We start from the raw sequence: 14,957 nt of genomic DNA on the forward strand, positions 1-14,957 counted from the left end.
CCTTACCCACGAATGAGGTGGTAGCACAAATATTCATAATATCGAACTGGGATCCGGTGATTCTGGCCACAACTGTATTTGGAGACGATAAACCAGTCATCGGGATGCGAGACTCCAAGTTGAAATACTCATCTTAAAATGCATGGTGATCGTCTTGCTGGGAGAGGCTAGATAGAAACTCTGGAGCAAACCTAATTCCATTTTTAGTTTTCACACTCTTGTTCACATAAAGTGGAACCTTTTTTTCACGTTGGGCAGTATGTGCCACTTTTATCTGAAAAACAGTGTACAAGAGATTAATTTCTCAAAGCTTTACATGTGAAGAAAACAGCACGTGCTTATCAGACTACGAGGTGTGTACTCTACAAACTGGATACCTTGTCAATTGTGACACAGAAACTGACTCAAGACAATATCAATTCTTGAAGAGTGATGCAAGCAATGAACTGAGAAAGCCCAAAGCTCATTGTGGCAACTTGTAAATGAGTCAGAACTTCACATTGTTCACCTGGGAAAGAGCCTTCATTCACCTCTAGGTTCAAGACCAGCTATGCACGAGACGTTTGGTGTTGAATGGAAACTCTTGCCTGAACTATATTATGCAAAGGTGAAATATACGACTGGATCAAAGAATGGGAAACGATCCAATGAGAAATTGAAAATTCTACAAAACTACGTTTTACACCAAAAAAAATAGAATATTTCTTTATTGTTTTATTATGAACGTTTATACTATTTGGAGCATTTCTGAAAAACCTGACATTGATAGGTGCCACCGTTCCCGAGATATATTAAATCAAAGATATCCAATATGATGGACTATTTTCAAGATGGTGGGTGTCAGCATGGAGATAGCGATTGTCTACTCGACTAAAATTATCTTAAATGGTAGAATGATTAATTCTATCAAGTATCTTGCTTTTAAAAGTCAATGATTTGGAACAACAGCCAGACTGTGACAAAGAACGTCGCTACGAGACATTTGGAGATACATTTTATGGCGCATCTTTAATTAAAATACATTGAAACTTATGGCGTTTTAAAGCTTATAAATCAGGCTACAACTTCTGTTTCAAACAATTTCTTGTCATTTCATATATTCAAAAGTTACAAGTTAAGACATTTCTTAAAAAGTACTAGAAAAATTACATTTTTAAAGATTATAGTTTAACTACGGCAAAACATTAGCGAAAAATCACACAGAATCTTTTTTGTAGGCCATCTAATTAGGATAAAGATTTAAAAGAGATTTTCTGCTTAAGACCATTAGTTACGGAGATATAGATCAGAAACTGAGAGCCTACGAATCTGATGTTTGGGGGAGCGCTGGGGGGGGGGGTCTTTTTAGATTTTGCATTCCTAGTAGTGTTCTGGCAACTGGCTAAAATTCAGTTTTTACTAAATTATTCCCTACATTTACCTTCTTTTTGCCCTGGGCTATACTTATCTTTGGGGTATATCAACTCCTCCCATAGCCATGCTCGGATCACAGATGTTTGGTAAACACGTGCACTTTGTATGGAACTACAAGATAATATGGAATAATAATGAGAACCGAGAATGGCTCAGTCGACTTTCATATTATCAGGATATTTCTTACCCGCTGCACGGAAATAAGCTTCGTCAATGGAAAGTTTCAAGACAACAAACTGCAAACAACTAAAAAAAAAAGTACACATTTTGTCTTCTAATTTTTTCTCTTTGCAAGGCAAAATACATACAAAGTGAACCTTCTCGGAAGGAAAGAATGACTGAAGTTTCTCTTTAACTCCACATCACCCGTCATCGCTTGCGATCATTAAGAGAGAAACGGACGCCGCTCATTGGACAGGTTCCTTTGTAATATCACCAAAATGGAGAATCCTTTTGTCTTGAGGATCACGGAATCAGATAACTCCTGCCTCCCCCTTTCCATCTCTCCCGGATGGATTACACGGGAGAGGAGGGAAGAAAAGGGAAGAGTCGGGACCTCGAGTTAAATTGCCTGCTCCGAGATTCAGAAGGGAACCTGCCATGCTTCATTAAGCCCAAAGGGGGGGGGGGGGTTGGCTGACTTGTATTACCCCTCCGGCGGTTCGTGACTTCTGAGCCGGAAACGAAGTTTTAATGTGACGACAATTATTAAACCTCTGGGAACAGAAGACCATCTCTGTTCCTCTTCTGATCACATTTCAGGAAGTCAATCGGTACACAATAGAACCCGACGGATGAAGAAGCATCGATCTGCCGTCTTCATCTTTCGATCATTGACTTCCATTGTAATGGCGGTACTCACATAAGGTTCGGATTCAATGACAAAACATGGATACGATTATGACGTCATTCGCAGTGTCGTATTACCCAGTAGACTGAGAAAGCTATTAGCTTAGGGAGGCAGAAATTGTGGTTCTTTATTAACGTTTGATATTACCGGTAATTTTATCGTATCCACTATTTCTTCTCTTTACCGATCTTGAGAGAGAATCTATTTTCTTCACTTCGTGTGAGTCTTTTGTTCTCTTGCCGTGGTGAAGAATTAGAAAGGTCGAATGTAGCAGAAAGCTAATGTGTGGTTCCGCCCTCTAGCCTAAAGTGACCAGATCTTTAAAACAACAAAACGGGATATTTTAAATTTTTTCCAGAAAAAAAACGGGACAAAACTGGACGACAAAATGCACACATTTTAATGTAGAAACTGTTTCGTCATAAATAATTATGTTTGAAAGCTAATTAAATCAATAAATGCTGTGTAAATAACTTGCATACTTGTAATAAGGTGATATGCACTACACTCCAACCAAGCAGCCTTTTAGAATTAGAAGTCATTCATTGATACGTATTTTGCCGCTGAATGGATCTTTTCAAATAACATTTTTATATAAGTTTACATACGTGTGATTAAAGTTTACCTTATTAATCAACATAGCTTTCAAAGTTTGTACTGAAAGAGCTTTTTTGTCACTTGTCCACAAACCATTCATGTACAAAAACACTCGTTGAGTTGCAGGTAAGTTGAGGGAAAGACTCCAATATTTTAAGAAAATTTGAATATGGCACAATGACGTTGAATTGTGAAAAAAATTCTACCCAACAGTGCCATAGTTCATAGTAATAGTACCGGTAATGAAGATGTATTGTTCCAGTAACTCTATACCGATAGGACATTGCCACAAAAAAAATTACATTCTAGCGTCCCGTTTTACGTTTTAAAAAATCGGGACAGGTCCTAAAAAGTGTGATTTTAGGTTGCTAAAATAGGCTCTAAAAATCCTAAAATAGGTTCGAAAACCCATAAAATAGGTTCTGAAAATTCTGAAGTAGGTTAAAAAACCTAAAATATTTCAAAATTCCTGAAAAATACTGATTAGGTCGTTACATATATCCTGAAATACGCACTATCTTGCATAACGTTATGTGTGTTGCCTAACCCTACGGTAATGGCAGAACTTACCATTGGAAATTTGCTATTAAAATCCACTCTTCGCCGTACAGTTAGGCAACAATCTTTTCTCATGTTATCCACAGTCAAACTCCGCAATTTTGTCCGTGAGGATCATGTTATATGCTGAAAATAATATCTCAACAAAAACATAGTAAGTGGTGCAAGAAAGTGAAATGCTCACGCGAAAGTGAGCAAGACCACACAGATCAGACCACTTTGGATTGTACAGGTAACAGTGGCACCAGACATTTTGCTTTATTTAGAGGTTTGAAAAATCACCATGGACTTTGAGGAAGGTAAATCGACAGAGAGTACGTTTCAAACACCTTCGTCATTGAATATTTTTCATGATAAAACAAAGCAAATGCCTCTGTGTGACATAAAAATTCTGTAAAACCTTTAAAATATATATAAAAACCTAAAAAAGGGCTTGATTTAGGCGCATAAACCAAAAATAGGTTCTAACAAGCAAAATAGGTTTCTTTAGGCACTATAAACTTCATCAGTTGTTACGTTTTTTAACGAAACGCTGACATAACTTATAATTTCTTAGATACCCGTAAAGGAAAACATAGGTTAAAAACCTAAAATTCGAGGTCTAGTTATAAGATTTAATGACCTAAGCTAGAACCAATGTTCCAAGGTACTTCGAACCACAAGGCAATAATATAGTTTACTTACTGATAACATATACACAAATTTGCATACCCCAAAAAAATCTACCTCCCAAAATGAAATCGCAAATACGCCACTGAATCGGCATCCCTCTCAAAGCAAAGAGCTTAATTCGCACAGTACTTTAATTTAACAATAGATTGCTCACCCGCAAAGTAACAAGTTTAATATGCAGAAAATCCTTGCAAAAATTCTCACTTGTACGCACGTTGCATGTTGCATGTTTCGTTGAATTAATCGTTTCGTTTTGATTAGAAATTCCCCGACCAATTAATTTCAAGTCGAACAGCTGCGTGATAACAAAAAAAAAAGGCAGGAAACGTTCAAACGTCAAGCGTATGTTTTTTGGTTTTTTTTGTCACCCCCAACGCATTGATATAGGGTTCCTGGTGTTTCCTGCTCCTGCGAAAGCTTGCATGATAAACTGTCCTGGCCGCTCTGTATATATTGTCAGGGCATGAGAGAAGGAGGGAGGTGCTGTTCGCTGACGTGAAGGGGAATCGAACACGCGCGTCCGAACAATGCGTCCTTCACCGATACTTGGTGCTCGCCAGAAGCAACTATGATCTGCGAAACAATGGGGTTCGAGAGTTTGGGATTCTGAGATAAATGACGGGTTTTCGAAATTTCCCGCCCCGTTGCCAATATTCCGCCTTGAAGCGGAGGGATTAAATCGGATGAGGCTCTGTTGTGATGAATGTCCGGATTACATCGTCGGACGGGGACCGGGCACAGTAACTCAGGCTTTAATTAAATTATATTTCACATCCCGTCCACCCTTCTCTCCCCCCCCCCCCTCCCCGTCCTGAACGTTTTCAATAATTTCCGATTGCTCGGTTGTCCCGGAGATATTAATTTGCAGTCTAACATTAATTAAGGTCCCATAACGTAATGGCGACCTGAAACTTTTGCACTGAAGGGTAAACAATGAATGAGATAGAGTACCCCCCCCCCACCAACCCCCACCGCTACATTTTTCCTTCCTGGCCACTGCTTGAATTGTCAATGGTGCTAGTTAGCTGCCCTAGATATGAAGTCGAAAATAGAGTCCCGCAGTTTACTGGGGTCCTATCTGTTCGTGCGCTGCGAGAAAAATGCTTTCTGGGGCGTTTTCCAATTCGGCAACTCTAGGACGCGCTTCACAGAAATTTTGTGGCGTCAATGGACGAGCGCTTTAAGTGGTCGACTTTCGATCTCGCCACCGAAGTTCTCTGGTTTGTGTTGGCCTGTTCATGGGTGTTCTCTCCTTGCATCAATTACATCTTATGAGCACTCACCATCATCGTCACGATGAGCCGAAGTGGAGGAAAAGATACGTAAAATAACATAAACACATTCAGAGAAATTTGTATTTGTGTGTGTTTGCATACCTTCACTGGTGCATCGGTGTTTCTTTGCAAGTGTCCATTTCCATTGTCTCTCTGCTTCATTTTGATATTAATTAAATTGTTGTTTTAAGTCCACTTTATGCACAAAAAGGCTAATCGGGACTGGGCCTACAGCTTAAAGTGGGATCCGAACCACTGTGCCGGGTATCGAACCCTGAACCCCTTGATTACAAGGCGACGACATTACCACTACGCCATCAAGGAGGCCCTGATCTTGATATTGTGGGCACTTGAGCACATAAGCTATATTTGCCCGTTACGCAATACGAGGATATGCCCCATAACTAAAACAAAATACAGAACAGACCTTTAACAAGAAAATGAAACATGTCTCTTAAAAACTTCCGTATTCGATTTATAAAACTAATTCATTCATTCATGGCTTAACAAGTGCTCAAACTATACTGTCTCTGAGGACTGTATCCTTACGTATTATAAGCTGAGGCTGTAAAGGAGCAAAGAACACAAAAGGACAAACACAAGACAACGCAGCCTTACCGAGGACTATAGTGCGTTAAGTCCAGATACCATAGGTTCAGGTTGTTGATTCCCCTCTCCTTGTTCCTCGACGCTGTGTTATTTTAGGATTCTCCATATTCTAATCTTCATCTCCCTAGATAAGCAGGAAAATAATTAGTTGTTCAATAAGCTTTGCCTCCTGGGCCATAACTTTTTTATTGAGTGAGAGAAGTTCATGATTTTACATTCAAATGAAAGTTTGGAATGTCCTCTTTTGAAGGGTAACCACTTTTTCGATGTAGTCCCCAACAGCGTCGATACCCTTCCGCAATCGGTGCACTAATTTCTTCATGCCGTCAAAAAATAATAAGGTTGGCTACCGTTTGCCAGCTGACGAGGGACCCATCTGAAGCACGCTTTTTCGAACCCAAGTTCGTCGTTGACGATGCGATTCACTGTTTCAAGCATATGCCCATATCTCCCTCTGCTTAATGTGGCAATTACCACGAATCAGTTCATCAACACGTGCCACCATATCTCGAGTGAATGCAAAGACTGCGGTGCTTCTCTTTAGTGGCCGTGGCTGGGTTGTCCGTGTGTACATTCTCCTCAACAAGTACTCCGGCAGTTTGTTTCTATATACAGCATATTTGCAGAAGTGTATCAATACACGCTGTATAAAACACACCCTACTACTAACTTCGTTGACCCTGTACGTCCACGTAGTCAGACATCCTTCAAACTACTGCTCCGACATCAGTGGCACTACCTCACAGAAGAAAAAAAATATATGAGAGCAGACATTCTATATGTTTATTTAAATGTGAAATCACAAACTTTCCTCACTCAATAAAACAAGTTATAGGCTAGGAGTCAAAACGTATTGAACAACCCTTGTATCTCCTAATGTGGATCAATGCTGTTGAGACGGTACCTGCACGCAATCACGTCACGAGAGCCCCATCAACAGATCTCCTATATGTAGGGTGTTTTTGTCAATAAACATATAAAGTGTATAAACGAGAGATCAAGAGTTAATATACTACATAGGTTGTAGTCTGTGCAAAGCTGCACTATCGATGTTCTACTGTTTTGGTTCTCAAATATTTTTTTTTGTAGCACTTGTGTTCGTCCGAGTGAGAAGCACAATAAAACTTCTCGGAATAAACTGTACGTGTTCTTTTATTAAACCAACATAGGTTATGGGCCCAGAACACCCAGAACACGTCTAATGCAGTTGTAATAAGGAAAACGAGGAAGTGCGGCTGTTCATGTTTGAATACGGACTGTGAAAATGGAGTCTGTGAAATCGACTATACAGAAGTTAAATAACAGGAACTATCAAACGTGGAAGTACAAATTGGAGTTACTACTTCTAAAGGAAGAATTGTTGGATGTAGTGACGGGTGTGCAGCCAAAAGAACCGGACGAGGAATGGAAGAAAAAAGACGGAAAAGCTAGGGCCACCATTGGACTTTTGCTGGAAGATGATCAACTCGTTCATGTAAGAAAGCAGGAAACAGCGAAAGGATATTGGGATTCTTTGAAACGGTATCATGAAAAATCAAGTCTCACAACTAAAGTGTATTTATTGAAGAAATTGTGCCGCTTACAGCTTAGTGAAAATGGCGACATGGAGCAGCACATTAATGCAATGTTGGATATTGTGGATCAACTTGCAGCTTTTGGTGAAAATTTAGCGGAACATTTGCAAGTAGCAATGTTGTTGTGTAGCCTGCCGGACAGTTACGAGACGCTAATTACTGCACTGGAGACGAGACCGGAAGAAGACCTAACTTTAGAAATGGTGAAAGGGAAGCTCATACATGAATATAAGAGAAGAAAGGAAGCCAAAACTGACAGTGGTGTTTATTCAGAAAGTGCTCTTAAAGTGAAATCCGATAATGTGAAAAGTGTCTGTTTTTTTTGTAAAAAGCCAGGTCACTTTAAACGTGATTGTTTTAAGTACAAGGCACATAAAAGGAAAATTGTGTATAAAGCAAACCAGGTGAGTAATGTTGAAGAAAGTGAAAAAAGAGATGATGAAAGTGGTTCTGATTGTGATAATGATCATTTTCTGTGTTTTGAAGCAAGTGAAAAAGGTACAGGTAGAGACAAATGGTACATTGATTCAGCAGCCACATGTCATATGACCAGTGACAAGGAATTTTTTGCCACATTTAATCCAAGTATAACAAATGAAATATACCTTGCAGATGGAAGTTGTTTGAAATCACAAGGAATGGGTGAAGGTGTAATACAATGTATACATGATAAAGGTATACAGAATGTATTAGTAAAATCTGTGTTGTATGTACCTGAGTTGCATGGTAGTTTACTATCAGTGAAATGTCTTACTGAAAAAGGTTTAAATGTTGAATTTCACAATAACACATGTATCATTAGTAAAGATGGAAAAACTGTTGCATCAGCAGATCTGACAAATAATTTATATAAGTTGAATACTATTTCAAATGTAGAATCTGTAAATCAATTGCACAAGGTAAGTCATGAAAATGACAGGAAATGTATTCATCTTTGGCATCGTAGGTTAGGACACAGAGATGCAACAATTGTTAAAAATCTTGGTAAAGGAAATTTAGTTAAAGGTGTTGATATTGATGCATGTAATGTAACTAAAGTTTGCGAGGAATGTATTCAAGGTAAAATTTCTCGTAAATCATTTCCAAAATTGAAAACTGAAAAATCAAAGGAATTATTAGATATAGTGCATTCAGATGTGTGTGGTCCGATGGACGTTGAAACTCCTAGTGGGAACAAATATATACTTACATTTATAGATGATTTTAGTAGGTTTACTATGGTATATCTAATGAAGAAAAAGAGTGAAGTTGAAGATAAGTTACAGGAATTTGTACAGTATGTAAAAAACAAATTTAAAAGAAAACCTAAAGTAATCAGGACTGATAATGGAGGAGAGTATATGTCATTACAATTGAAAGATTTCTTCAAAAGGGAAGGAATAGAACATCAAACTACAGTACCATATACCCCACAACAGAACGGCGTTGCGGAAAGGAAAAACAGAAGCTTAGTTGAAATAGCTCGTTGCATGATAATTGATGCTGGCATGCACAAGAAGTACTGGGGTGAAGCTATAAATACAGCAAATTACTTACAGAACAGGTTACCCACAAAGATATTGGAGACTACTCCATATGAAAAATGGTACGGAAAGCAACCATACATGGGTCATGTGAAAGTGTTTGGCAGTGTTGGATATGCTATGATTCTAAGTCATCGACACAAGATGGACGTTAAAGGAAAGAAACTTGTCTTAGTTGGATATGAAGGATATAAAGGATATAGGTTACTAGATATGACATCTGATAAGATTTACATAAGCAGAGACTGTAAATTTATTGAAAACTCAAGTCATGTAATTTCAACTTTGAAACCTATCCAAAAATCTGAATCTAATCATAATACTGATTGTGAATTATCCGTGGACATTCTTGGAGAGGAACCAGAAATGCATTCACATTTTGGTAAAAAGGAAGTGAAGAGTGATTCAGAACTAATTTGTGATTCAAAAACTGATGAACATACAGATATCAAAGTAAAGAAAAGGACACCAGATGTTATCAGAAAATCTACTCGTACAACAAAAGGACAATTACCAGCTAGATATCTACAAAAGGTCATTGTGGAAAGAAAGTTACCAACATCTTTTGAAGAGGCAGTTACAGGACCTGATAATAATAAATGGGAGATGGCAATGAATGAAGAAATGAACTCATTAAATGAAAATAAAACTTGGGAACTAGTTCAACCAGTAAATGGAAGAAATGTAATTGGTAGTAAATGGGTGTATACCATTAAAGAAGATGCACAAGGAAAAGTTACTCGTTACAAAGCCAGACTAGTTGCTCAAGGATATTCACAAATCTATGGTGATGATTACGATCTAGTGTTTGCACCAGTTGGAAAACAAGCAACATTCAGAGTTCTTTTAACAGTTGCAGGACAAATGAACATGGCAGTCAAGCATTTTGATGTAAAGACAGCATTTTTGTATGGTGATTTAGATGAAGAAATATACATGAAACAACCTGAGGGATATCATCAACCTGGAAAAGAAGAATATGTATGCAGATTGAAGAAAAGCATATATGGGTTAAAACAAGCCGCAAGATCATGGTATAATAAAATTGATGAATTTTTGGTTAACAATAATTTCAAAAGAGGTGAGGCAGATCCGTGTCTTTATACAAAATCAGTTGATGGGAATATGATCTATATTCTAATGTATGTAGATGATCTTGTGATTGCATGTACAAATGTTGATTTAATTAATGATGTAGCAGTGTTAATGTCAAAGAAATTTCAGATTAATTGTCTTGGTGATATTAATTGTTATCTGGGAATTCAAGTTGAGAGAAGTAAGGATGGAATTTTTGCTCTTCATCAAAGTAATTACATAGGAAAGTTAATCAAACAATTTGGATTGGAAGATGCAAAGTCATCAAAAATTCCAATGGATCCTGGATACATTAAATATGCAGAAACTTCTGAACCATTACCAAGTAATGAGCAATACAGACAAGCTATTGGAGCATTATTGTACATAAGTATAAATACTAGACCAGACATATCGGCAAGTGTGTCAATTTTGAGTCAGAAGGTCAGTTGTCCTACTAAAGCTGATTGGATTGAAGTTAAAAGAATTTTTCGTTATTTAAAGGGAACTCAATCATATAAGTTAAAATTAGGAAACACATTTGAATTTGAAAATGATTATTTGTTAGGTTACGCAGATGCTGATTGGGCTGGGGATGTGTCAACTAGAAAATCAAACAGTGGTTATGTATTTATGTATAAGGGAGGTATGATAAGCTGGGCTTGTAGAAAACAATCTTATGTTTCATTATCTTCCACTGAAGCTGAGTATGTGGCAATTGCAGAAGCATGTAAGGAAGCAAAATGGATAAAATATGTGTTAAATGATATGGATAAAAAATGTGAATATCCAATTATCATAAATGAAGATAATCAAAGTTGTATCAAACTAATTAAAAATGAAAGGGTTAGTTTGAGAACTAAACATATTGATGTAAAATATCATTTTGTTCGTGATCTGTATTATAAAGGTGAAGTAACATTTAAGTACTGTGCTTCAGACGACATGATTGCAGATACATTAACAAAACCACAAACAGGTATAAAGTTAAGAAGGAATTGTAACTTAATGAATATGATGAGTGAGTAATTATGATGATACACACTTTATTATTCATTGAAAAAAAGGGGGGTTATATGTAGGGTGTTTTTGTCAATAAACATATAAAGTGTATAAACGAGAGATCAAGAGTTAATATACTACATAGGTTGTAGTCTGTGCAAAGCTGCACTATCGATGTTCTACTGTTTTGGTTCTCAAATATTTTTTTTTGTAGCACTTGTGTTCGTCCGAGTGAGAAGCACAATAAAACTTCTCGGAATAAACTGTACGTGTTCTTTTATTAAACCAACACTATATATCAAACTACCACTACATTAACCTTGAACCTTTCCAAGATGGCTCTCGAGTGTCCCACCCGAAACGCTGAAGCGCTGATTGGAGTGTGTTGTTGCAAGGGAAAGTCCAACCACAAAGAGAATAAGCTATTAAACCCAACTATATATATATACACACACTGTTAAGAATAATAGAAACACTGCATTCTATGATGTGTACTTGTTTGGTGCTGCCAACTGGTGGCTGAGTGTAGAACTTATCAATGTTGGTGAGTAGTATGTGTGGTAAATCACAGAGTATTCTGTATTAGCAGTCTCGACTGCATGGACGTTGATTTTTTTCTCGTTAGTTTTCTCTGTCTGTAATATTCTTGTACGCTAAACACAATATATACTAGTGCTTGAAATTGATACTTTGACTATTTCTTCAAATAACTTTAACAGGTTATGGGCCCAGGGAACGTTGTGCGTGAAAGTTTGAAGTTTGTTTCGTCGTGAGTGCACACGTAAAAATGGTTGCATGCAGTGAATACAAAGTATCTATCGACAAACTTGAAGGTCCTGATGATTGGGCAAAATGGAAGTGGCATATGCACATGGTGTTGCGTGCATATGGACTTGAAACAATTGTGGACGGTACGCGAAAATTTGTAGAATTACCGGTAGAACCTACGAGCGAACAGAAGGCAGCATTCGCGGAATGGCAAAAAGACGATGCAAAAGCAGCAAGTGTAATAGCCGGTGCATTAAGCAAACCGATTGCAGAACTCGTGTTGACGTGTAATCATGCAAAAGAACTGTGGGATAAATTGTGGGCCAGGTTTGAGCGCAGCACTTCAGAACGCCTGAATATGCTGATAGAGACTTTTTTTCGAATCCAGCGTGATGAAAAAGAAGACATTAGTGCACATGTGGCCAAGTTGCAAAAACTATTTGTGAACTTAAATGATGAACTAAAGAAACACGATGAAAATACATTATCTGAACGTATGTTGAATGGTCGAATTTTGTCAACTTTAGGTAAGGAATATGATCATTTCAAGGATCTGTGGGACACAATTCCAACAGAAAACCAAACTTTGAACTTTCTTATTCAGAAGTTATGTGCTATTGAACTGCGTGACATCCAAAGTGAAAAGACTACGTCTGAAGCTACAACACTTTATGCACATGGTGAAAGTAAAAGTAAAACCAAAGCGTGTGAATATAAAAAGGACTGTTCCAGGAAATTTGGAAAAAGTAGTGTTGATCGTGCTAAGAAAAAGTATCCTTGTAATAAAATGCAAGCAGGTAGGTCATTGGGCAGCAGAATGTCCACAGAAAAGAACAGCCAGCTAAGGAAAACTAGCAGTTAGTGGTGATGCATTTTTTCATGTGTAAGGGGGCATCACTTGGTAAAAACATTAGTGAAAATAGATGGTATTGTGATAGTGGTGCATCAAAACACATTACTCCAAACAAACAGTACTTTACTTCATTTACCAAATTTGCAGATCCTGAAATAATTTTATTAGGAAAGCAAAATGTAATGATGCAGGCACATGGACAAGGTACAATTAAGATTCAGGTTCGTCGTGATGGTGCTTGGCATGATGCTGAAATGAGAAATGTACTCTATTTACCTGATGCAAGTGCACATTTATTTTCAGTAAAAGCAGCTACACAGAATGGGTATACCATTACAATGAATAATAGGGGTATTACCATTCGTAATTCAAAAACTGGTAATGTAGTTATGAATGGGTTTGTCAGTAATGGACTGTATGCTTTAAACATGCATGTTGTGAAGCCTAAGCATGCTGTATAAGTAAATTTGATTACTACTAGTGATACATTGCAGTTATATCATGAACGTTTTGCTCATCAAAATAAACAGCATGTGAAACAAGTGTTGAAACAAATGAACATTGATGTAAAAGATGGAGATGAACAGTTTTGTGATGGGTGTGCTTTAGGGAAAATGCATAGGTTACCATTTAAGAAACGTTTGAATCGACCTAAAGAAATTGGTGAAGTAATTCATGCTGATGTGAATGGACCCATGAGTGTTACATCTCTAGGAGGTGCTCGTTATTATGTTTGCTTTAAGGATGACTACAGTAAATTTCGCAGAGTGTTTTTCTTAAAACATAAGGATGAAGTTTCAGCAGTTCTTGAAACATTTTTAAATGAAGCAAACACTAATGGTCATGTGATAAAAACTTTCAGGTGTGATGGTGGAAAAGAATTTGATAACAAGAAAATTGCAGAATTGTTAGCCAGTCGTGGTATTGCGTACTGTATTACTCCTCCATATACTCCTGAGCAAAATGGTGCTGCTGAACGAGAAAACCGCACTATTGTTGAGGCAGCTCGTTCAATGCTAAATCCTACAAAACTACCAAAAGCTTTATGTTCTGAAGTTTGTAATACAGCAGTGTATATCTTGAATCGTACAGGAAAATCGCCAGTTTATGGCAAGGCACCTTATGAACTGTGGTATAGACGAGAAGTTGGTAAGCTTGAGCATTTATGTATTTTTGGAACACAGTGTTATATTCATGTGAACAAGAATTTCCGTTCCAAATTTGACAATAAGGCTATTTTTGGGTTTCTTGTTGGTTATGTTAATGACAAGGATGATTATCGGGTTTGGATTCCTTCGCAAAGGAAAGTAGTACTTAGTCATGATGTAAAATTCAAGGCTGAAATTACCTGTAAATTACACCATGAAACTACTATATCAAAAGATGATAAGGAACTTCAAAATTCTAACAAGAACATTAATGTTACTGTGACTGAATGTATGGAAGGAAAGAAGGAAGTACCATTTGACAACAGATCTTCAGAAGAAGAATATACCATATTGACAACCGAAGGAAGTGAAGTTCAACCAGTACACACTGATGAAAGAAGAAGTGAACGCAGTAAAAGGAAACCAGCTTGGAGGGAAGGTGATGAATTTGTATGTATGACTGATGCGAAAAATGACAGTGGTACAGACCCAAATTCATATTCCGAAGCTGTTGAATCAAATAATTCACAAGAAATGGATGGAAGCTATGCTTGAAGAATTAGATTCATTGAAAGAAAATGAAACTTGGGATCTTGTTGATCGTCCTTCTAATGTTCAAGTACTGAAAAATCGTTGGGTTTTTCGTGTTAAGACTTCAAGTGAAGGTTCTTCTCGTTTCAAAGCTAGATTAGTGGCAAAAGGTTTTGTACAGAAACAAGGAATTGACTACAGTGAAACTTTCAGTCCTGTAGCTCGCTATGATACCATTCGAATGATGTTAGCTTTGGCTGCTTCAAAACAAATGAAATTAAAACAGTTGGATGTAAAGACTGCATTTTTAAATGGTATACTTGAGGAAAATTTGTATATGGAACAACCAGAAGGATTTGATGATGGAAGTGGGCGTGTTTGTTTTTTAAAACGAAGTTTGTATGGCTTAAAACAAGCTCCACGTTGTTGGAATAAGAGATTCATGCAATTTATGAAGAAAACTGGTCTCAATAACAGTTCAGCTGATCCATGTCTCTTTTATCGCAAGCAC

General features: G+C 37.3%; 1 protein-coding gene across 1 annotated transcript in view; it reads left to right on the top strand.

Moving 5' to 3' along the window:
• The first annotated feature begins 14,690 nt into the window (after nt 1–14,690).
• The window catches only part of LOC145991776 (nuclear pore complex protein Nup155-like), a 108,626-nt gene continuing 108,359 nt past the window's right edge, over nt 14,691–14,957 (top strand). The window contains exon 1 of the mRNA XM_083127827.1: nt 14,691–14,814. Coding sequence (XP_082983953.1) covers nt 14,691–14,814 — 124 coding nt within the window. The remainder of the gene's footprint in view (nt 14,815–14,957) is intronic.

Source organism: Lepisma saccharinum, chromosome 8, assembly GCF_977018435.1.
Source record: "Lepisma saccharinum chromosome 8, izLepSacc3.1, whole genome shotgun sequence".
Lineage (NCBI taxonomy): Eukaryota > Metazoa > Arthropoda > Insecta > Zygentoma > Lepismatidae > Lepisma > Lepisma saccharinum.